The sequence below is a fragment of the Meriones unguiculatus genome, chromosome 3 (assembly GCF_030254825.1).
Source record: "Meriones unguiculatus strain TT.TT164.6M chromosome 3, Bangor_MerUng_6.1, whole genome shotgun sequence".
Classification (NCBI taxonomy): domain Eukaryota; kingdom Metazoa; phylum Chordata; class Mammalia; order Rodentia; family Muridae; genus Meriones; species Meriones unguiculatus.
In genome coordinates this window covers 73,618,462-73,642,903 of record NC_083351.1, presented here as the reverse complement: position 1 = coordinate 73,642,903, position 24,442 = coordinate 73,618,462, and the positions used below count along the sequence as shown (strand labels likewise).

Sequence of the window (24,442 nt, the reverse complement as noted above, 5' to 3'; positions counted from 1 at the left end):
TCTTTAGTTCTTTATATATTCTGGATATTAGCCTTCTGTCAGATATAAGGTTGGTGAAGATCCTTTCCCAGTCTGTAGGCTGTCATTTTGTTCTGGCGACAGTGTCTTTGCTTTACAGAAGATTTTCAGTTTCATGAGGTCCCATTTATTGATTGTTGCTCTTAGAGCCTGTGCTGTTGGTGTTCTGTTTAGAAAGTTGTCTCCTGTGCCAATGAGCTAGGCTCTTCCCCACTTTTTCTTCTAACCAATTTAGTGTGTCTGGTTTTATGTTGAGGTCTTTGATCCACTTGGACTTTAGTTTTGTGCAGAGTGATAAATATGGATATATTTTCATTTTTCTGCATGAAGATATCCAGTTGGACCAAGGACCAAATATATCTGGGCACAGGGGTCTTTTCTGATACTGTTTCTCCAACCAAGGACCATGCATGGATATAACCTAGAACCCCTGTTCAGATGTAGCCCATAGCAGCTCAGTGTCCAAGTGGCTTCCCTAGTAAGGGGAACAGGGACTGTCTCTGACATGAAGTCAGTGGCTGGCTCTTTGACCTCTCCACACCCCTGAGGGAAGAGCAGCCTTGCCAGGCCACAGAGGAGGACAGTGCAGCCAGTCCTGAAGAGACTTGATAAGCTAGGGTCAGATGGAAAGGGAGGAAGACCTCCCCTATCAGTAGACTTAGAGAGGGGCAAAGAGGAGATGTGGGAGGGAGGGTGGGATTGGGAGGAAATGAAGGAGGGGGCTACAGCTGGGATACAAAGTAAATTAACTGTAACTAATATAAAAAAATACAAATTTAATAAAAAAATAAGTGAAAGAACAAAAAACCAAGCACTTGCTGCTCCATTCTAGTGACCTGTGTTTGATCCCAGAATCTACATAAAGGTGGAAGAAGAGACCTAACTGCCCAATGTTGTCCTCTGATCTCCATAAGTAACACACCTCTCTATCATGTATGCTCATTGGTGCATGCACACACACTAATAAAAATGATAATAAATAATGTTTGAAAGATAAATAAAGAAAATGAGAGAAAGGAGGGAGGAAGAAAAGAAAAAAAAACATAGGCAGCTTTTTGTTTATCAGCCTTTCCTCATGTAACTTTGTTATAATTGCTTACCAGTGTTAAGAAATTTGTTGATCTCTTCTATATCCATTGATAAGTTATTATGTTTTTGTTCTTTAATGTGTGGAAGTGATGGATTGAGCTAATTGTTTACAAGTGTTGAATCATCATTATATACATAGAATAAATTTCACTTAGCTGTGGTATGTCAGTTTTAAATGCATGGTTGGACTGGGTAACGTTTTGTTGAGACTTTGTGCCACACATGCATTGGTCTGTAGAATTCCTTTCTGATACTCTCTTTGTTTGTTTTGCACTATTGTAATGCAGAGCTCTTAGTTAACAAGGAAGACTTTATGGTTATGTTCCGGTGGCTGCAAAGGCTGGTACAGTTTCTTCTTTGTTTGGTAAAAACATCTGTTCCTGTACTTTCTGTTTCAAAAATGTGTTCACTACTGATTCCATTGTTTAGCAAACAATGACCTACTCCAATTGTTTCTGCATGTGGAGATTCATCTAGGTCTTCAAGTATGTAGACACAGATTAACCGCAATAGCCTTCCTTTCTCCCCTACCTCCCTTGTTCTCCCTCTTTTCCCTCCTCCCCTTCATTCCCTTTTTATTTCACCTTCCTTTCTATTGTCCTTGAACTCTTGATCCTCCTAGCTCCAGCTCCTGAGTGCTGAGATTATAAGTGAGTGCTCTTCAGTAATCTAGTACAAAAGGTAGTTTCTCTGACCAAAGCTGACAGCAGCACTAATGTGTGGACATAAATACAATTATTTAGAAGGCAATTTGATGAGCACATCATGTCCACTTAGAAAACAAAATGTGGCTTTTATACTATGGTCTATAACCTTCTCAGCCATGGACCTTTGACCAGGCTTACAGTAGCGGATGTGGAGTAGGCTTCAGACCCAATCTGAAAGCGATTATGTACTTCGTTAACTGTGAAGACACCATTGCTTCAGTAGGCACGTCTTTCATGGCTTGTCATTATTGCTGCACATAGGCTCTTCAGTTTAGTAAGAACATTGCTGATGCTTTCTTCCTGCAATGTGTTCATCACTTTCTACGTAATTAGGGCTCTCTAGTAGGGAAGAAACTTCCAACCCAGCTCTAGCTTAATTTTTCTATATCCTGTGCCAGAACATTTAGTGTCTTCAGCAATAAGTTCTTGTCATCTAGTTCTTTTTTTTTTTTTCATCTAGTTCTGGTGGGCAACCAACAGCAATTTTGGTTGCCCACCAGAACTAGAGGGCAACCAACCCTCACTTTTTGTTTTTGACAAGGTCTTGGTATGTAGCCTTGGCTGGCCTTGGCCTTGAACTGATCCTCTTGGCTCAGCCTACTTACTGAGTATTAGGACTATAAGTATGTGTCACCATGCTCAGTTTGTATTACACCAATCTTGGCGAGTTATAGTTATCTCTCCTGTTCCTTTATTGACCTATGTGCACTTAGAAATATGTCCTTTAATCTCAAGTATTCTAGGGAGTTTTCCAGCTCTCTCCTACTGTTTTTATTTTTATTTTATTTTTTTGTTAATCTAATACCATTGTTGTTTGTGAGCTTTGTATAATTTTTATTTATTTAAGATTTGAAAAAAATATTTATACTGTGTTTAGCAGTGCTGGCCTTTGATCCCACTAGAGCACTAGAGACACAGAGGAAGATGGACCTCTGTGAGTTTGAGGCCAGCCTGATCTGCATTTTGAGCTGCACACCAGCTGGGGCTGCAGAGTATAAGACCCTGTCTCAATTTTTTTTTCACTTAGTTTTATTTATGTGTGTGAGTGTTTGCCTGCATATATGTATGGATGGATACCACACACATGCCATCTGAGTGTCAGATTCTCTGGAACTAGAGTTATAGGTGGTTTTAAGCCACCATGTGGGTGCTGGAAAACTAACCTAATAAGAGCAGTTATCCACGGAGGCGTCTCTCCAGCCTAACTTAAGCTATTTCTAGTGTGTTTTTGTGGTCCGAGTATACCTTGCCATGCTGATTGTTTTGGATGAGCTTGAAATAACTATTTTTCTGTTGTTGGGTGGCATATTTTACAGGCACCAGTCACATCCAGTTAGCTGATGGTGTTATTCAGTTCAACTGTGTCTATCATGGTTTTTTTATCCACTGAACCTGTAAGTTACTAGTGGGATGGGGCTGGGATTTTCAGCTATAATAGTAGAGTCTACTGTGGCAGTTTCCACTGTGCTGTGAACAGGTTTGGTCTTCTGTGTGCCCTTGGGCTGTGACTTAGCTAGGCGAATCAGCATCACCGCTGGTCCCCTTAGGTGAGCTAAGAGAAGGAGGGTTTGAATGTTGTCCTTATGTCCGTGAAGGCTAGACTCCAGCAGCCCATGAAATGGAGAATGTTTCATAAGTTTCACACATTGTTAACAACAGGACCTCTCATTTAAACATGGACCATCTCATTTCCAGAACGAGAGGATTTTCCTCCCGCTTTCACCATGAGAACCTGGATGGTCCAAAATCAAACATGTGGCAACTCCCCCAAGACTGTGCAGCCTCTGAGATGATGAACTCTCAAACTCAGTGTTGAGACTCAGCCAGAGACACTTAAAGTATAGTGCTTTGACACAGAGAGCTCTTGAACTCCTGGACAGTGAGGTTATGAAAGCCACCTCAGACTGGGTTTCTCTCACCCCCTTCTGTCTCTCACAAAGTGAGACATAGGAACCAGAGTTCTCCCAAAGACTTAGAAAATCACCCTAGCATTGCCCTGCCTCCTCCTCCTCCTCCTCCTCCTCCTCCTCCTCCTCCTCCTCCTCCTCCTCTTCTTCTTCTTCTTTTGAATTTTATTTTATTTCAGTTTATTTACTTTACACTCCAAAGGTCTCCCCTTCCACCTCTTCTCCCAGTCCCCCTCCCCATCATTCCCCCTTCTTCTTTCTGTTTTCCCTCAGAAAAGGGGAAATCCTCCTTCTGTGTCAACCTTCCCCAGCACATCAAATCATGAAGGTGTGGGAGGGGTGCTGTTTCCAACATGGACTCATTGCCTGCTGTTGGATCACTTCCTCAGGCATGGCTACCTTTCCTGGCCTCAGGGGATGAGGATATGCTCATCTAGCCTCTTCTATTTGAGTGCTGACATATAGTAGGCTGAAGATCTTCATATCCCTGTGTTATAACCGGGAGGGGTGTCTTCCTTCACTTCTCTACATCAGCCTGGGAAAGCACATCACGCCTTCATGCCCAATCTCATCTCCACATGGCTTCCCACCTTCACTGAGTCTAGGTAGAGCTATAAATATATCTGCCTCGATCTCACCTCATGTAAACCTTTGATCAAATGAAATGCTTTTCTCTTGCTTGTCTTCCCTTGTTGTGGGAAGACAGTGTTATCAGGCTTGTGAAAGGCAACAAGAGGAAAGAAGAGGGCAGAGGAGAGTAGTGGAGCGGAGGGAAGGGCAGAGGAAAAGAGAGGAGGGAAGAAGGGAGAAGAGGGAAGAGGATGGCGGAGGAGAAGAGTAGAGGGGAGTAAAGGGGAAGGCAGAGGAGAGAAAAGGACAGGAGAGGAATAAAGAGGAGAGATAGGAGAGGAGAGGAGGGAAAAGGAGAGAAGGGGAGTGGGTAAAGAGGAAAGGAGAAGAGGAAAGGGGACATGGGAGAGGAAAGGAGAAGGGGCGAAGAGGCGAGGAGGGAAAAGGAAGGGAGGAGGGGAGGGGAGAGGAAGGGAGGCGGGGAGGGGAGAGGAAGGGAGGGCTTCCCTGCAGTGGTTGCCAGCTGTTTTCCTGCACCAGGATTGATTCGTTTTATAATAGGGACTTAAACACACGTGGATTTCCAATATCTGTAAGGGTTATTGGAACTAGTGTTCTTGGCTATTATGGGATGGGTATATTATATTCCATAGACTGTAAACTGCAAATTCAGGAAAGCCCTAGAGGGAGGAGGTAGAAGCTAATAAAAGCGGCTCCCCCTAGTGGCTGTGACAATAGACAGACAGCCGTGGTGGAAGGCTTTATCCGAGTGTTTTCCCCTTAAAAGTACATATTAAAAAAAAAAAAAAAAAAAAGAATCAGTAAAGAAAACTACAACAACAACAACAAAAATAGGAACCCTGTCATAGAGAGCATGAGAAAACGAACGTGACTGTTTGTCAAGCTGGGGAGGAAACAGCCTTGCCGTACAATGCCCAACTTCGCGTACCACCCTACCTGATCATTATTTCCGACAGCAGAGGGTAATTTTTCCACACCAAGCAATTCCGCAGCTCTCCGTGGGGAGCGATTAGGAGTCCTGAAAATCAGTTCAGCTTGGCACGACCTGAGCTGTGTGTGGTTTGTTCCCATGTGACTGTCCCTAGCGTGGTGTGACTTCAGCCTGTGCCTACCTTCTGTTTGGATTGGCTACCCATTACACAGTCCTATGACCCTCTGTTATTTGACAGCGTGGCTCAAACAACTCACACAAACACATTTTCTGTTTACTGTGAACTAAATAAATGAATAGCCAGAAGAAAAAACACACAGGGGCAATGTCTAGAATAGTCCAAACACAGGAGCGTCTAGAGGCTTGGGACGGGCTGTGCCCCTCCCTCAACGGTAGATGCGTTCACAGGCTTGAAATTCTCAGTCTTGGTGTCTAGGGATGTTACAGACAACTCATGTAGGTAACCTTTATTAACTGTTTCTCCCTTCCCCAAACCCCAGCAGATGAGGTCAAAAGGTTCAAACTTCTACCTTTTCTTTTCCTTCTCTTTCTCTCTTTCTTTCCTTCTCTCTTTCTCTTTCTTTCTCTTTTCTCTCTTCTCTCTCTCTTTCTTTCTTTCTTTCTTTCTTTCTTTCTTTCTTTCTTTCTTTCTTTCTTTCTTTCTTTCTTTCTTTCTTTCTTTCTTTCTTTCTTTCTTTCTTTCTTTCTTTCTTTCTTTCTTTCTTTCCCCAGCTACCTCTGAGGAGCTAGGTGTATGACATGTGGTACCACACCCATCTCTTAGCACCCACAGAGCTTCTCACACTTGGGTTTTCTGGTGACTGTTGTTCGCTCAAGAGTCATTTCATTGGAAGTGACTTTAAGAGTCACTGCTGTCACTTGGGAAATGCCACAGGATTTAGGAACTGAGTTAGATGTTCCTGGTACTTGGGAGCATACTAGGATTTTCTGGGGCTCTGTGTCAGGAATCAGGATCCAAGAAAACACTAGAACAAAAGATTTTCCTATCTGTTAGCTGTTTAGAAGCTCTGAGGTGGGAATGGGGATCCCACTTCTAGCAGTCACATAATCTTAGGCACAAAATAATTTTCTAAATGACCTTCAAACTTGATTCTGAGCATCTTTAGGTGAGATACAGAATAAACACTCTAAGTCAGCAAGAGCTAAGACAAATCAGTCTCTTCCAATAGTTTAGGTTTTAGTGGTAATGATGCAGGATTCTTTAAAGTCTTAGGACATTTTAGGGCCAGTTGTGCATAACTCAAGGACCTAGAATGCCAGGCACCCATGGTCATTAAAAATTGATCAGAAACAGTGGTTCCAGTTTGTTGTCTCATGACATGAAAGAAAAAAAATCATAGGTGTGTGTAAGGCAGAAACAGGCTTTATTAAGAATTATTAAAGTTAAAAATTAAAGAAAAGTGAGGAAATCAAGAAAAAGAGAAGAAACTCCCAAGAGTGGCGGGGTTTCCAAAAGAGGAAAAAGCTGTTCAACTTCTGTCATTTGGAAGTTTCATAGAGTGATGACAGACACTGGCTGAAGGCTAAGATCTCTGTTGGGACTGGTTAGTACTCTGGGCTATCATGGGCAAAGCCAGTGGAGGGCCCGTGCGATATATTCAATCTCCCGCTCCCGGAAGCACCAGGGGAGTAACCAGGACTGTCCACACACCACTCACCCAGCTACGGGGGTTAGCCCCTCATCCCATTCATCCTTGACTCCAGCTTTGACCTTGACTGTTTACTAGCTGTTAGTCTCTTGGCTAGTGTTATCACCCTCCCACTCCTGGAGTGCTGTTAACTACACTAAACTCTTTTTGTTCTCACATTTCCGTGCTCAGCTTGCCTCTTTATCATGGCATTGAGGTAATTCTATCCCAGTCATCAACATGTAACTTCTGGGTCCCCTCATATTCCTTGTCTATAAGGTAGTCTCAGGTGACATTTAGGTGGAAGGTCTTATCAGAAGCCATACTTACTTATCATTAAGTCTGTATAATTAGCTGGACAGGGTGGTACATACCCATAATCCCAGCACTCAGGGAGGCAGAAGCAAGCAGATCTCTGCAAGTTTGAGGCCAACCTGGTCTACAAATTGAGTCCAGGGCTACACAGAGAAACCCTATCTTGAAAAACCAAAATAATAATAATGATGATGATGTCTATAATTAGCTGTGTTAGAAATCAGAATCTATAATAGGACTATGGTGTCTTATACCTATTCCTCAATGGCAAGAGGATGCCGCGGCTTGCCATCATTGGCTCAGAGCACCCTCTGTCCTTTCTCTTCTATTAAGCTTGGCAAGTTCATACCCAGATCCATTTTCTTCAGCTCTCCAGGCTCTGCCGTTTTAACCCTTTATCTTCCTTTCCTCCCAGCCTCCGTTCTCACTGCAGCATGTGTGAGCATCTGGCAGTTCTCATCACGGGTCTTTCTTCCTTATGACCTATAGAGAGAGCTAGCTCCTGCCTCACTAGTATGGGTGAGGCAATACTGAAAGCATTTTATCTTTACTGTAAAGCAAAGGAAATCAGTAGCTCAGAGTTATTTAAAACCAAGGCTTAAAGTGGTAAATAGCTACCAAGTAATGCTGTGTCACACTGAGTTGAAATTAATCGTTAATTTAAACTCAACTGAAAAACACATTACCTTGGCAACATAGCCTAACCCTGTCTCAAAAAGAAAAACAAACAAAAAATAAAACAACAGCAGCAACAACAGCAAAACAGATAACCAAACAGTAAAAATAAAGGCAACCCAGACTATTGCCAACGCTATTGGTTGCTCCCCATAAGCTGCTCTACAAGTGCATTGGTCCTGCTGTGTTTAAAGGCCTTGTTCCCTCTGTGTCCTCCATTCCCTCTGGCTTTTGCCCTTTTTCCATCTCCTCTTCTGCAGGGCTCCCTGAACTCTGAATAGAGGGCAGTGATGAAGACATCCCATTTAGGGTGGAGTGTTCCAAGGTCTCTCATGCTCTGCATATTGTCCAGCCATGAGTCACTGTATTTGCTCCCATCTACTGCAGGAGGAAGGCTCTCTGATGATGACTGAGGAAGGCACTGATCTATGAGCATAGCAGAATGTCATTAGGAGTCATTTCATTGCTGTGTTTCTTTAACACAGTGGTTCTCACCCTCTCTAAAGCTGTGACTGTTTAATATAATTCCTTATGTTGCAGTGACCCCAACCATAAAAATATTTTTGTTGCTACTTCATAATTGGAATGTTGCTACTGTAATGAATTGTAACATAAATATCTGATTCGTGACTCCTGTGAAAGGGTTGTTTGACCTCCAAGTTGAGAAATGCTTCCTTAGCAAAATAGTAGTATTTGTCTTTTCTCTAGGTCCACGGCCTATCTAGTCTCAGGTTCTTGGTCACCCAAGCATTGCTGGGCATAGGTTCCACCTCATGGAGTGGGCTTTAAATCTAATCAGACATTAGCTGATTACTTTGAGCCACTATAGTGTATCCTGGAGGCAGGTCAAAGGGTTTGTAGCTGGGTTGTTGCTTACCTCTCTCACTTGGTAGCATGCAGAGTACCTTCCAGGACCACGAACACTGTCTGTAGGGGTGAAGGCTACATTTGGCACCAGCTCAACTTCTCTGCGTTCAGTGAGTAATATAAGTGTTGTCTTCAGCAATACAGCTCTACAGTCAGTTTGTGAAGAGCAACTGATAGCCTTGGCAATAGTCTGGGTTGTTAGATGCTCATGGAACCTCTTTGGCCAACTGCTTGATTAGAAGTAACCTATTTCTGGTACAGAAAGCTTCATTTGGTGATGAGAAATGTCCAGTTGGGGCTCTGTCTCCCCCATTCTTTGTCAGTTTCACTTAACTCACCTTCATATATGTAAATATATGAGGTTTCCAAATGCCCCCTCAAACGGACCTTAGTTTTAGCTGCCCCTCTCTCTACTCCTTCCATCTTTCCTCCTCCTTCTCCACCCATTCTAGACCCTCTCCCTCTCTTGGTTATCTCTTTGCCACCTGTACCTTTTGGGTGCTATTTCTGCTTTGTGTTCTAGATTCTTCAGTTGTGCTGTTAAGTTTCTAGCATGAGGTCTTTCCAATTTTTTAATGTAGGTACTTAATGCTATGAACTCATCTGTTACAACCACCTTTATTATGTCACATAAATTTGAGTATGTTATGTTTTCATTTTCATTCAATTCTAGAAAGTTTTAAATTTCTTTCTTAATTTCTATCTTGACACATTTTTTATTCAGTAGTGAGTTGCTCAGTTTCCATGACTTTGTAAGATTTCTGTTGTTTCTGTGTTGGTATTCAGCTTGAATTTATCGTGGACAGATCGCATGCAGTATGTTATTTCAATGTTTGGTGTTTTTTTTTTTTTTATCTTTTGAGACCCACTTTGTGTTTGAATATATGGTCAAAGTTTGAGAAAGTGTCATGAGATGCTGAGAAGAAGGTGTATTCTTTTGTGTTTGGATGAAACATTCTGTAAATATCTGTAGGTCTGTTTGGTTTATAAAGTCTGTTATCTCCAATATTTCTCTGTTTAATGTCTGTTTGGATGATCTGTTTGTTGTTAAGAGTCAGGTACTGAAGCTATCCACAAAACAAAGGAAAAATTGAGGACATTACAAGAATTAGGAAAATCTAAAGGCTAAGGAAATGATGGTTGCAGTGTTTTGTTTTGTTTTTTGATAGTCACATAGGACCCAACATGAATGAAAGTTATTTAACTTATACTTCAGTGATTCTCAGTTCATTGTGATGGGTATTTTCTGCCAATGAAATAAGCCAATTCAAGCCAAATTAAAGTAAACATGAAGGTTTATTGGGGGCAGCTCTTGGGTAGGTTCACCACCTCACAGGAGGGGCGTGAAATTCTGCTGGATAAGGTTGAAGTCTGACATTTCTGGAGAGCCTTGCGCTCAGTCTAATATGGTGGACTCCCTTTTTTCAGCTGGGTTCTCTCTCCATCTCATCGGGTAACCCCAGATCTTGTATGAAGTGTCACATAGGCCTCAAAAAAAAAATCACACACCCAGCCTTTTCCTGACAAGAAACCTGCTCAGCAAGCATCTGGAAATACCCTACCCTGCTAAGATCTTAGTTTTCAGCAATGACCTCCAATTATACTTAGAGTTCTTCCCTTACCCTTAGGATAATTAAGTACTGTGTTCTCCTTCTTGTGATAGGACCATGCTACTGCATATAAAATGAGGCACCATGCCACTACATGTAAATGAAGCATTCCTGGCAACCCCTAACCACAGCAAATCAAACATATTCATTCCTAAAACCCCTCCCACTGCCCAAGGTTTATGGATCCCTGATTTCAAATAAGTGTACTGAGTGCTGCATGCTGCATGATACCATCAGCTTTTCACCATGGCCACCTGAGACTCGTCATTTATTCTGGAAGGCTCCCCTCTTCCCCAGAAATTCATGGCTGAATTCAAAGCAGCAGTGCCAGAAAGCCCCTGCTGGGCTTTGAAGCCTCACTGGGTCTGTGCCTCACCAGGTCTGACTTCTGGCCAGCTGGGCCTGCACCTCACCGGGCCTGTGTTTCAGCTGCAAGCCAATCAGACATGGGCTTTTGCCGGAATCCTCAGCTGTACTTAGCACAGCAGCTTCAATGAAGAGCTGTTACACTTTGGTATCACCATAGGCTTTGGAATGTCTGAGTTTCCACTGCCACCAGTGATCTCATTTAAAAGAGCTAAGTTGTAAGATTCCGAAGAAAACTATCCACGCCCAGGCCTAGTGCCCAGGAAAGCACTTTAGTCGGTCCTGAGATCCAGGACCTTTGATTCTGTTTCCCATCTGAAAGCCACAGTCCAGGCTCTTGCCAGATGGAGAATGACAGAGGGGGTCAGTGAAGTTGCTTGCAGAAGGAGACAGAAAATGGTGGGGGGGTGGGGGGGTGCACAAAGAGAGAGAGCTGAGAGAGAGGAGATGCGGAGGGAAAGATATCAAAATAACTGGATTATATAGGGAAGAGCTTCTGGGGGAGGGCAAGCCCAGCCTCTGGGCTGGAAAGTTCAGAGCAGAGGGCAGGGTATGCCAGCCATACCTTGTAACATGTAGGGGCCGAAGGATACTGGGAGAACCTGAGGGCTGCTAGTCCCCGGTCTGAATCCCAACAATTGTATTTGTATTTCCATCATTCTTAAACAAAGCCAGGGCATCCAAAGACAATTCCAAGGAGGTAAGAATCCACCACAGAAAGATAAAAAAAGCATTTGAACACATTAATAACCTGCTCATAACAAAAGCCCCAGGTAAACAAAGACCTCTTCACAGATTTACGTGTATAAGTCTGCCATCAGGAACAGTGGTGGTTTTTCTAGAAATCCCACAAACCCTAACATCTCAGGATGCCCAAGTCTCTTACAGAAAAAACAAACAAACAAAAAATATATATATAAAATATATATATATATATATTTGCACATAATCTATTTAATTTTCTGACTTTAATTAAGTACTGTGTAAATAGTCATGTTTTAATGTTTAGGTATTAATAAGAAAAATATCTGTGTGCTCAAAACAGATTCACTGTTTTCTGAATCTTTCTCCTTTCTACCCTTCTTCAACCTTTTTAAATATCTCTCTCTATATCTCCAGGCTGGCCTCAGGTCTTGAATGTCCTGTCTTGGCCTTCTAAGTGCTGGAATTACAGGAGTGTGTGTTTGTTCACTAATGGGACATGACTCGAAACGTAAAATGGTTAAAACCAGGAAGGCAGAGTACATGAGTGAGCAAGACTGAGTTCTGGGAACTTCTGATCCTCATTTGGTTGAACTTGCAGAGAGAGAAGGACACCTCTTTACTGGAATCCTACTCAGGTGATCAGCTCTCAAATCCTGTTAAAAAGTTTGCTATCTTAGAGCCCTGTGTTTTCTCTGACACAGCCAGAGAAAGGCTATTGGGAAAGGCTTGCAAGAAGATCCCCTACAGCAGAATGCAGATTGGAGAGCTAGGCAGATCAAGAACCTGTTGCACTATGTACTCTCAAATGCCTGCTAAACCCACAAGGTGTGCTACCTGTCCAGATGTGTCCCAAATTAAGTGACAAGAGCTGGGCCTCTAAGCTCTCCAGCCACTGATTAGGGTTGTCTTTTAAGCAGGCCTGTGAACTTGTAAAAAGACTTTGGTGAAGCTCAAACCCTGAACAGGCTCAACTTAGAGCTGTTAGCTGCCACAGCAGCCTGAGCGGGGAGAGTGAGCTACACAATGACATCAGCTGCAGAGGGGGACCACTCCATCTGCAACGCAGATAAAGAAAACCAACAACTAACGCTAACTTCTAGAGTAAACTATTGAGCATCATTTACTCAAGACTGGAAACAGGAGAATGTTTATTCTTATCATTTTGGTAATGTTTTAAAGGCACAGGTCAGCGCATTAGGAAAAGGGAGAATTTTAAGTTGTTTTAGTTTTGACTCTTACAGCAAGATGCCATGGACTGGGTGGCTCAAACAGCCTTCATTATTCCTCCTGGCTCTGGAAACAGCAAGTCCAAGATCACCGGATCTCATGCCTGGTGGGGGTCTTCTTCCTAGTGGATGACAGCTATCTTCTGGCATTCCTTCCCTGCACATAACAGGGGAGGCGGCTGGCTCATTCCTGTTCTTGTCAGGCGCTATTCCCATGGGGAGAACAACTTTTATGTTCTCCTTATCATCGACACCACATCTTCAGGCACCATCACACTGAACTTAGGGCCTCAGTGTGTGAATTTGGGGAGACAACAAAGGTTCAGTTCACAGCAACAGTAAAAAAGGTGTGAAAGGAGGAAGAAGCAAGATGGTTTATTCATACATGCAGGGTTATACACTCAGAGAACCTAAAGGAATCATAAAGCAATAAATTAATTGACAAGGCTGTAGATGGACAAAGTGGATACACCAAAATTATTCATGTTTCTAGTGATGCTAACAAATCAGAAAAAGAAATTGAGAAAAGTACTATGTCCTAACCAGTACAAGCATTAGGGATCAATTTTAGATGTAATCAGGACTATGTAAAGCTTTTATTCTGAAAACGACAAATGTTACTGAGAGCATCAAAAACAGATCCAACAAATAGTGGCATATTTCATATTATAAGTTATAACGATAGTGTTATATTTCATATTTTCAGTATTGTTAAGATGAGAGTTAGTCCTAAACTTACTTAGCAGTTCAAATAGATTTTCATCATCATTTTAGAAGTGTGGATGATGGTGCAGTTTGCGCAGAAGGGCACATGACTCAGAGAACCTACACAGTCTTGGAAAAGAAGAAAGAAGTTTTAAGTTACCATATTTCCAGGCAAACGGTGAAACGATGATTAAGGTGTCAGGTATAAGGACAGGTAAAGGAGTGGATGAAACAGCACACAGGGTTGGAAGATGAGACAGTTGAGCTCTGTGGTGGCTTGCGGGCTGGAGACATGAGGAATGGTTGGGGCTGTGGCTGTAGTCTGAGGCCGCTAGCAGGTTCCTGTTTTCCTAAGGGATCTCAGTCTTTTTCCTTGAGGCCTGTGATTGATTAGATGAGGAACAAGAACACTTGGCTGGTGGGTTACTACACTCTTTTCTGAGTGTTCTGAGTTAATATTAATTTCTTCTTAAAATACTTTCCCAGACATGATGGGCAAATTTGTGGTAGCGAGACCTAGCCAACTCAACACATGAGTGTCAATCAAGCTGACATTTCAATGTCCATCACTTAGTGGAGGAAGGTTTCAGCTCTAGAGCAATTGGATAACTGTGCAAAGAAGAATAATTTCTAACTTAATTCATACTATGAAGAAAATTGAATTTGACATGGGCTTAGAGCAAAGTATAATAGGTACAATTATAAAGCCTTTATCTAACAGAAGCAAGACAATACTTAGGGATAAGTAAAGATTTCTAAGGAAGCAAACATCAATAACCCTAAATGAATATTTGACAGCTTATAACTAATAGCAATTTTAAAAACTACCAGTAAGAAAGTGAAAAGGCAAGCCACTTACTGGTAGGCAGTCATCACACTCATAATGTATATACTTATTTGACAAGAACTCATGTATACATAAAGAACTATAACTCAGTAAGGATAAATATTCTAATTAAAAATGTTCAAAATTATTGGAAACATAGACCAGATAAAAATGTATCCATGGGCATTTCCTGCTTTGTAGGTTCCTTACTTTGTTCCATACTTCTCCACCATTATTAACACATTAACCCCGTAACACTAGGTAGGAGAGAGGAAAGGATAGTGGGAGAGGGAGCAAAGCTATCGTTAGTCTGCTGTCTGCTGACTAGGGAAAATTTGATCTTTGCCATCAGGGTATCTAATTTCTTCCTCTTGTTTCTTTGTCCATGACTACTTGACAAAAACAGCGACCAACAGCATCAACCACCAACCAACCAAACAACAGCAACCGTGCCTCTCAGGGCCCTGGCATTTATATATCCTCTGAAAAGTTCCTAGAATTCCAAACGTTACACATTCACAGAAACTTTCCACAGCTGGCAAAACCACACCTCTGCTAGAGGTTGAGGCAAATCATAGTCAGCTGATGTGAAGTGGCCCCATACCCCCACACCTCAGATTAAAACAAAAACATAAACATATTCCCATAACATTTTTGTGTTTTTTAAAGAAACCGAAATTACACAGTTCTCACTATAGGCTGGAGATATGGTTAGATCCCCAACACCCATGTAAAAGCTGGGTATGCTGATATATATATATATATATATATATATATATATATGTATGTATATTTACATATATATGTAGATGTATACATGTGTATCACACACACCACATATACACACATACACAAGAAAAAATGGTTAAGACATCTTTGGGACATGTGCAATACCATTAATCATAAGGTGAATGCAAATTAAGTACACCCCCATCAGATCAAACACGTCAACAACTGCCTATAGCAGGTCCTCGTGAAGACGGGAGAACAAGTGAGGCTCCTGTGGAGCTGAGGAGTGTAAGATGCTTTGTCCCTTTGGGAATCCATGTTTCTAAGAAAGCTCATGGTGCATGCATTCAGGAGAGATGTCTTGCAGGAGGGTGTTTGTTAAGTCAGTCTAGTAGCTGTAAACTGGAAGCAACTTGTGCTTCTGTCTCTAAGCAAATAGATAAGCAAGGATACATACAGGCATTGGGGTATCTCTCAGCAACAGAAAAGAAGAAAGGGAAAATATACTCATTGTTCTGCGTGGATTCTACCTATGTGTTAAAAGGCATTTGTGACTGTAACAAATGTTCACGATGTGTCTGTGATTGAGGGACATGCGTGGGCAGAGCAAAGTTTGCAGTCACTGTTGCATCCAGCTGCAGTGAAGGTGACCGAAACCATGTGCTGTCATCTTGCTCCAGCTGTCAGGCTGTAAGTGTAGTTTTTCATTGTTTATTTAATGCCACATCTCTCACTTTGTTTGTGCTTTTTGTTGGCCATTTTGCTGGTTAAAATGATCTCCAAGTGGAGTACTAAGAGCCATGTAGTGCTGATGGCAAGAAGGCCATGATGTGAAAATCATTAAATGACAAGAACACACCAATTATGACTTTGTTGGTTTATATGTATTGATAAGCTCACACACACGTGCACACACACACACACACACAAAGACAATGTTGGGTTTTTTTTTTATGTGAATTAATCAGATGATGAGACTGTTGTCATCAGATACTTACAGGAACAAACTTGACTTTTCCCCAGAGGCAATGGTTGAATGGTGTTTTATTCAGTGTTTGCTGTGACTTTATAGGCCACAGCTACTGTAAATAATGAGTATCAACTCTACATCTAACATGGACATATCATAATACAGAAATAGGAATTCCATTTATATTATGTTCAAACACTGGTGAGAGTAATGAGGACCTATGGGGAAGTAGTGAGTAGAAAATAGCATGAGGACGTTCTTTGGGTTGGAGGACAGGTTCTGCACCTTGACTGGGAGTTAGTAGTTAAAATAGAGGTGGGACTTGGTTTCAAAGGACCATTTGGGTGAGCTAGCTGCATTGTTCTTTACAGCCACAGGGTGGCAGTGTTGTAGAGATGACTAAAATCAGGGCCTGTGCTTAGAAATGGACTGTTCTCCCTCTTTCTTCAAAGAGCCTTTGTTCCTTGTGACAGTGTCCTTTGAATGAGACGTACACCATAGGCAAAACAGTAGCACAGCACAGCTTACCCCTGAAGCCTGTCCATCCCTTCCCTGGACCTGTGGGGACCTCAGATCCCCACTCCAGTCTGGATCCTACGCCCAATAAGCAAGCCCCAGTCTCTGAGCGCCAGGTACCCCAACCTGTCAAATGCAGCCACTTAAACTGAACCTGAATTCCACGAACAATTCATAAGAGAAAAGCCCATTATCCATGTCACATAGTTGATGCTTCTGTAAGAAAAACCTGGAAACGAAGGAAATGCTTGTCTATAGGGGTATAAAATGAGCTTCACTAAGAAAGATGTGGGAAGGTGAATTCCAGGCTGACACTGTGTACCTGGGATGGGCTGGGCCAAGGTGATCAGCAACAACGTGGGGAGCCATTTAGTCTTATTTAAGTGACATATAGTGTGTAGAGCGTATATCTGTGTGTTCATATTTGTACACATATGCACCACATTTGCACATACAAATCTATCTTTCCTTCTTTTGTGTGTGTGGTATGCACACACATCCCTGTGTGTGTATGTCTGTATGAACGTGCTCACATATGGGTGCAGGGGCATGCACTGTGTGTGTGCAGAGATCGGAGGTTGACACTCAGTAGCTACCTTGATCATTTTCTGTAGCTCATTTGCTTAGTCGAGCTAGCCAGCTTGACTTGGGAGTCCCATCTCTGCCTCCTCAGCCCTGGGATTACAAGGGGGCTGCCAGGGCTGGCTTTTCTGTGGGTGCCGGGGATTGGCAATCCAGTCCCCATGCTTGTTCAGCCAGGACTCTAGGCACCGAAATAGCCCTCCAGTCCTCCTTTCGAAATTGTTTTTCTTACGGCTTTATAATATATATTGAGCATGTCTTGCCCTCGCGCCATCTTCCCTCCCTTTTCTCACTCCCCCTCCACTATAGTCTCTGGCATTTGAATACTTGGCCCCCAACTGGTGACACTGTTTGGGTAGGTTTAGGGATACGATCTTGCTGGAGAGGCATGTCACTGGGGGTGGCCTTGAAGTTTTAAAGCTCTTAATCATTCTCAGTTTGCTCTCTCTGCTTCCTGCCTGTGCTTCAGGGCATGAGCTCCCAGCTGCTTCCACCACCGTACTAGCTGCTGCACTCTTTACCATGACAGACACACACTTTGTGCCCCTCTCTCTGTGTCTCTGTCTTTCTCTCCACACACACACACCCTCCCTTTGGCGCTGCGAGCCAAATAAACCCTTTCTTCTAAATTGCCTTGGTTATGGTGTCCTATCACAGCCATAGAAAAGTAACTACTACAGTCCTCTAGACAATTCTTCTTCTACTTCCATTTAATATTCAATATATACATACATGTAAATTTATCTTGAGCTATATGTTTCTCACATTCTCTATAATGTCCATACCATGGCCACATGGATATTATGAGTATTTTGTATTTACTTTGCTTGTATGGTTTTGCTTTATTTGACATTTATAGTCTTAGTCCACCCGAAGATTTACAATATATGTAGTAAGGCAGGAATTTGATAAGGTTGTTTCATTTTATGTTTTTGAGACAGAATCTTACCACATAGCCCATGCTAGTTTCAGCCTCCTGTATGCTGGGATTATAATGGATCTCATTATCTCCAAAATTTACTTTTGGGCTGGGCATTATTCTATGTGCCTATAACCACAACATTTGGGAGGTGGCCACAGAAGGACCAGGAGTTTAAGGACAGCACTGGCTACAGAGTGAGTTTGAGGCCAGCCTGGGCTACGTGAAAGTCTACCTCCAAAATAACAAAACTGAAAATTATAAAAACAATTAGCCAATTTACTCAGAGTCTTGAAGGTGCCACAGTGGGCTTTATCTCAAAGGTGAGTTCCTATGAGGAGCATTCCCTACTGTGAGGTCCAGGGTGGCATCAGAAGGTTAGAAGTCAAGACCGCACAGAAGGGGCAATGCATGAGCCTGCAGCTCTCTCCTCCCAGTCCACCTCTGTTGTCCCAGTGACTTCCCATGTGGTCCTGTCAAGACCCACAGAGGTCAGATCTCCACTGGATTTTCAAAGGGCATCTCGTGCTTGGGACTCTCATAGTCCAATGTTCAGAAACAGAGGGACAGGGACCTTCTTCTCTGCTGCAGGCAGAATGGCTGCAACCAAGACCTCTCTTCTATTTTCTACCCACTGTCTCCCCTGAGGTCTAGGCATGCATGCCTTCGGCTCTTTCCTGCTCACAGGGTACTCTAGGGGTCAGCAGAAGCTGACCTGATCCTCCAATTCTTAGAAATAACTGGATGGAGAGACTCCAACTAACCTTTTAATATCATTCGTTTTTAGCTCCCACCCACCTATTAACATCACCACAGGAGTTCCAAGTTAAGCACATCCCTTTCTTTTTAAAATCATTTTACTGCCAAGTACAGTTTTGGTTCTTTAGTAAAACTGCCACAGCCTTAAAACTGAGGCTCATGTCCAATTCTGTCTGAGAGCTGAGTTCTCAGTGACCACGTTCTTCTTCCATTCTTGTGTAGGTTACATCAGTATCTCAGGTTTCTAAGGAGAGGCTGCAATTTCTACCAGACACCATGTGTCTGCTGCACTCTGTGTACACAGAAGAGTAACAACTAAACCATGGAGGAGGAGATCATTTCTGATTATGTTATCATAATTACAGAAATTCCTCAAGGCTAGGAAACTCCTGCCAGCTGCCGGGTGCTGGGTGTGGTGGCATGTGTTCAGGAGGATCATCTGGGCCCAAGGGTCCTAGACCAGCATGGGCAACTTAGCAAGACTCTGTCAGTGAGACCAAACAAAACAAGTGTGTTAAACCAGAAAGAATGAAAATGAGGGCAAGGTAAAACTAGTCAGAATTTACTCCCCTTCCAAAGGATGCTGTTCACACAGAAAGGAGGGTCTCAAAAGATGACAGGAAGTAGGGGTGTTGAGGTGCAAAGCAAGTCCTTGGTCAGAGTTCATGAAAACAATGTTGAAAAGGGAGATGGAGGACATGGGGTAAGATGATCAATCCTCGTTTAGAAAGATAGATGGGATGTGCATTGAACGTATGACAGGAGTCTACTGAGCGCATCTGAAAGACTCTTAACTAGCAGTGTTTTCAAAGCAAAGACTCATGACCAAACCTTTGGCAGAGTACAGGGAATCATAAGAAAGAAGGGGAGTTAGTCTGATGGGGAAAGGATAGGAGCTCCACAAGGACCAAATATATCTGGGCACAGGGTCTTTTCTGAGACTGACATTCAACCAAGGACCATGTATGGATATAACCTAGAACCTCCACTCAGATGTAGCCTGTGGTAGCTCAGTAACCAATTGGTTTCCCAAAGTGAGGGGAACAAGGACTATTTCTAACAGGAACTCAATGACTGGCTCTTTGGTCTCTCCACCCCCAAAGGGAGGAACAGTCCTGTTAGGCCACAGAGGAGGGCTTTGCAGCCAGTCCTGAAGATACCTGATAAAACAGGATCAGATGAATGGGGAGGAGGTCCCCCCTATCAGTGGACTTGGAAAGGGGCACGGTGGAGATGAGGGAGGGAGGGAGGGACTGGGAGGGAATGAGGGATCGGGACACGGCTGGGATACAGTTAATAAAATGTAACTGATAAAAAAAAATAAAAAAAATAAAAAAAAAAGAAAAGAGAGATGGAGTTTGCTCAAGTAGGAGAGAAAAATGCCCATAGGGAATGAGACATTACCAAAAATCCAGATTGAGCTGTGCAGTTCTTAATCTTTGCACAGCATTTTCATATTGACTTGGGTTTGTTTTCTTTCCTCTCAGTAACTGTCTGAGTTCATGACTATCTAGACCATGTTAAGCAAAAATTATTACAGTGGAAGGGCCAAGGAGAAAGCCCAGTGGGTAAGAGCACTGGCCACCAAGCCCAATAACTTGAGTTGGATCCCCAGGATGCACATTGTCCTCTGACCTCTACATGCTTCTTATAGCACGTTCGAGCCCTCTCATCTCACATACATGCACAATGAGTAAATACACATCATTCTAAAAATGATTACAGCTATGGAAGAAGATCATATATCTTTCTGATACTAACTTCAGACTCATTGGCTGAGTCTTCAGACCAGAAGTCAGTTATAACCCAGGGGATGCTGGAGAAATACCATGCTGGGATGTATCCTCCCTATGATGAGTTCCACAGCTTTATGCTCAGACTGAACATGATCTTTTTTCCTCTGTAAGTATGAATCCAGAAACCGATGACTGACAGACCCTATTTTCTTCAATAGGGGAGTTTTATACCCAGATAAACATGCACAAAGTACTGTTTGGAATTTTCCAAATATTTAACCAACCTTTTTGGAGAAACTCAAAACCTTGGTTATGAAAAAAGGAAATTCAATGGATTATAGTATTTGATGGTTAATCAAATACAAAGGTTGCCAATGACTGGAGGCAGGTCAACATAGTACGTAGATTTTGTTTTCATGATGTGAGAATCTGCCAAGTGTCACTCTAGGAACAACAATGACTGAGTTGGAAGGAAGGAAAGCATGAGAGCAAATTTGTAAAGAGGTCGCCACAGGAATATGAATAACATCAGGGGAAATCAGAAAAGAATCTTGCTGGCTCATCACATGTCTGAATTTGGCTTGAGGAAGGCATGGCTTCTAGTCACACATGTGTCATTTACCAATTGATTAAACAGAGAAGGGGTCAAGTACAGAGACTTTTACAGGATGCCAAGAAGCTGCAGAAACAGTCAACTACACCACCAAGTTTAAGAATGATGGGGAAATGGAACAAATGGGACACAGGAAGATATACTAGCAAGAAGTCTTCTATGCATGAAACAGAGGAGGCTGAAGAAATCAATGGGTCATGCTGGCATCATCAGGATCCCATAAAGTTACTGAAGCCTCAGGGTGTGGATGATCCTGCTACCTGCATTACAAAGGAAAGACTTGGTGGCTTAAAGACTCCTTTTTCTTAGTTCACAGAACTAGTGGGTCAGGAAGCAGTGCAGCTCAGCTGAATCTGACTCAGGTTCTCTGAAAAGTTGTAGCCATGAGAAGGTCTACCTTGGGGACAGCCTTCTTCATGACAGTTAGCAAACTGAACACATTTTTTTCTGTTCCTTGGATACATTGGTCTCTCCACAGGGAAGACTACAACATGATGACTGGCTTTCCTTAGTGTAAAGAAGCGAGAGAGAAGAAAAGAGAGCAAGAGGGCCAGAGGCAGACTTTCTATTGTCTCCTCATTTTTGCCCACACTGGAGTGGAGGGATATGCCCAAAGGTGCTGACAACACTTGGAGGCCATTGTGGAAACTGCCTACCACTGGGGCATTACTAGGATCATTGTTAGGTGCCTTTGGGCTAAGGAAGGAAGGAAAGCATGAGAGCAAATTTGTAAAGAGGTCGCCACAGGAATACAAATAACATGTGCCTTTCTGACCTTACTTGCTCGTGATGAATCCTCTGTTAAAAAGAAGCAGGGCTTTAAAACCTGAAAGGGCAAATGACACAAAAGATGTGGTGAATGAGACTAAGAGTCCAAGGGCTTACAAGAAAAGCTGAGAATAATATTATATAAGAAAGGTGTGTGTGGGGGGGTGGCGCTCACCTTTAATTCCAGCACTTGGGAGGCAGAGGCGGGCCTGGTCTACAGAGTCAGTTCCAGGACTTCGTGAGCTACACAAAGGAAGGTGTGCATTTAAACAGCGAAATAAAGTCTCAAAAGATCCGAGGCTGGACAAATAGACTTATTTACATGAAAACAAAATGTTGCTTAGTTGCTGTAAAGTTCTGAGACTTTGGGCTGTCCTTACACAGCAAAACTAACCGTTAAGAAGACGAAACAGTTCTGGTACCCGACTATCTCACCGTGCGAACCATGTGGGGCCACACCATTTCCTTTGTAAGGAAGATGGTTAAACTAAGGCCTGACTAAGGGCTGTTTCCATAAAAGGAAACATCACCAGAGAAGAAGAAAAATCACGTTTTGGGAAAATTCTATAAAAGAGTCTGTTTCTTCTCTAATGAGGTCAGGGTCTAGTACTCTTTCTCACCATTCACTGCATCTTTCAGCCATTCACGCGTCACTGCAATGTCACCTCCCTGACCAGTATCTGAAGAGAAACAGTATCCACCTGTCCATCCCCCAAAATGTCACTGTCTCTGTCTTTTCTCCCTCCCTTCCTTCCTCCCTCTTTCCCTTTCTCCCTCTCCTCTTTGCCTGACACTTCCATTGGGAATAAAAGGTCTAGTGGCATAACCCTGTAATTCCTCCAGCTCTGGAGGTGAGGGAGGAAGATAGTGAGTTCAAGGCCAGCCTCAGCCCCACAGATGACAGCCTGGGCTACAGGCGACCCTGTCTCAACAACAACAACAAAACCCTATGAATTAAAGAATTTTAGCCTACTGATTTAGGACTAGGAAAAGTGTGTCCTTGATTAATGTCTGTTTAATAAAGACGGTAAAACTGTGATAATACATATTCATGCGCATGTGAGCATTTTCGTATATGTAGTGCCTTCTTTAAAATCCAGACAGACTCAGGAGTTTCTCTGAGGAAATTACGCCCGTAACAATCTTCGTAGAAGTGGAGACTCAGAGAGGACACTAGGCGACCACGCCCTCTCTTATAAAATGTATTCTTGTCGCTATTTGGTTGGTTGTCTCCTCCAGGTCCCCCTCTCTCATTGATCTATGTACCAGTCTATCATTTCCAGACTCAAGCACCCTATTGGTCCGTCGCGACGCTCCCGCAGGAGGAGTTCCCCAGTGACGTTAAAGACGCTCCCCGCCCACATTCCGGGGTCTAGGCGGAGACTTCCCGCGACCCTGCCTCGGGGGGAGGGACATGGATGGGAGAGGGACTTTTGATACGGTATAGATGGCAAGACGGGCGTCCGATTGGTCACCGGCCTGGAAGGAGGTGGGGTCGTCTCTGGGTCCCGGAGCAGAGCTCAGGAGCCCAGGGGAGTCGCGAAGTTTGTCTGGAGCAGTAGTGGGAGTGGGTTTGTCGAGCAAGGACTTTCTTGGGATGAGGGCTGCTTTCTTGCCTGGCTTGTGGATGCACAGTCCGATTTAACCCCTGCACCTCCCGCTCGAGCCCAGCAGGCTTGTCCTCCCCCGGGATTCACAGATCTCCGAGGACGCGGGTCGCGGAGCCCTCGGCAAGGCTCTTCTGGGTTCCTGGGCCAGTGCATAAGTTCCACGCAAGCACACGCGGAGAAAGGTGTCTCACCGGCCCGCGGCGGCTCTGTGCGGTCCCCTCCTGCCTCAGCATCCTCGGCCCCGAGCGGCGCCCACCGGCATGGAGGTGCTGGAGAGCGGGGAGCAGGGCGTCCTGCAGTGGGACCGCAAGCTGAGCGAGCTGTCAGAGCCCGGAGAGACCGAGGCCCTGATGTACCACACGGTGAGGACCCGTGGCGGGGAAGGGGGACGGGGGGAGGAGGGGGGAGGAGAAAAGCGGCTTTTGTCATCAGCTGGAGACCTGGGAACTGGGAGGCAGCGTCTGGGAAGGGGCATGGCCGTAACAAGATCTCTGGGGATGGGAGTTTTCCTCTAAGAACACGGGAGCATGCACAGCTGGGGCCTTTTAACTTTCTTCCGAGTAGTGACCCTTTGTATTCCAAAGCAGTTTATATTATCTTCCTATCGGTAGCACCATTTCCTATTGCTAACGGTACAGCAATGTTGGGAAGAGGATGTGTTTTGAGAGTAATGCCTCCGCCCAGTTACAATTACAATGATTTTTGTGGTAAGGTTTGAAAAAAAAATGGACAAGCTAATGTAGTATTTTTTTTCCATCTGTTTTTATCCTGTCTCTTTCCCTCTCCTTCCCTCCCTCTCTCCCCTGGTTTCTTTACTTTCTTGTTTGTATCTTAAAATTGCGTGTGCGTGTTGAAAAGCCTTCTTTCTCCACATTGGATGGCGGCCGCCGTACTTGGCTGCTTCAGCTGCACAGCCTCGACAAGCTGCTTCCTCCCTTTTCAGGGGAAAGATCGCCCGAGAAGTCCGGAAAATCTGAGGCAGCTGCGTGTTCCAGAGAGGCTTTGGGGAGAGGTGAGACGGCTCACCATATCCTTCCCGCAGAGACCTCTTTG

General features: G+C 43.5%; 2 protein-coding genes across 5 annotated transcripts in view; one reads left to right on the top strand and one right to left on the bottom strand.

The window, feature by feature from the left end:
- Akr1d1 (aldo-keto reductase family 1 member D1) overlaps window positions 1–24,442 on the bottom strand; it is a 287,500-nt gene that overhangs the window by 69,568 nt on the left and 193,490 nt on the right. Inside the window, exon 1 of one of the 2 annotated variants that reach the window (XM_021638210.2) lies at window positions 5,249–5,404. The exons of the other annotated variant lie outside the window; for it this stretch is intronic. Coding sequence (XP_021493885.1) covers window positions 5,249–5,383 — 135 coding nt within the window. The 5' untranslated portion in view covers window positions 5,384–5,404. Of the gene's footprint in view, window positions 1–5,248; window positions 5,405–24,442 lie in introns of those variants that run through there. 2 annotated transcript variants of the gene reach the window in all.
- The window catches only part of Creb3l2 (cAMP responsive element binding protein 3 like 2), a 129,085-nt gene continuing 127,915 nt past the window's right edge, over window positions 23,273–24,442 (top strand). For 2 of the 3 annotated variants that reach the window (XM_060380186.1, XM_021638208.2), the window contains exon 1: window positions 23,273–23,751. In XM_060380186.1, coding sequence (XP_060236169.1) covers window positions 23,650–23,751 — 102 coding nt within the window. In that variant the 5' untranslated portion in view covers window positions 23,273–23,649. The remainder of the gene's footprint in view (window positions 23,752–24,442) is intronic. The other variant, XM_021638207.2, reaches the window with a different exon arrangement.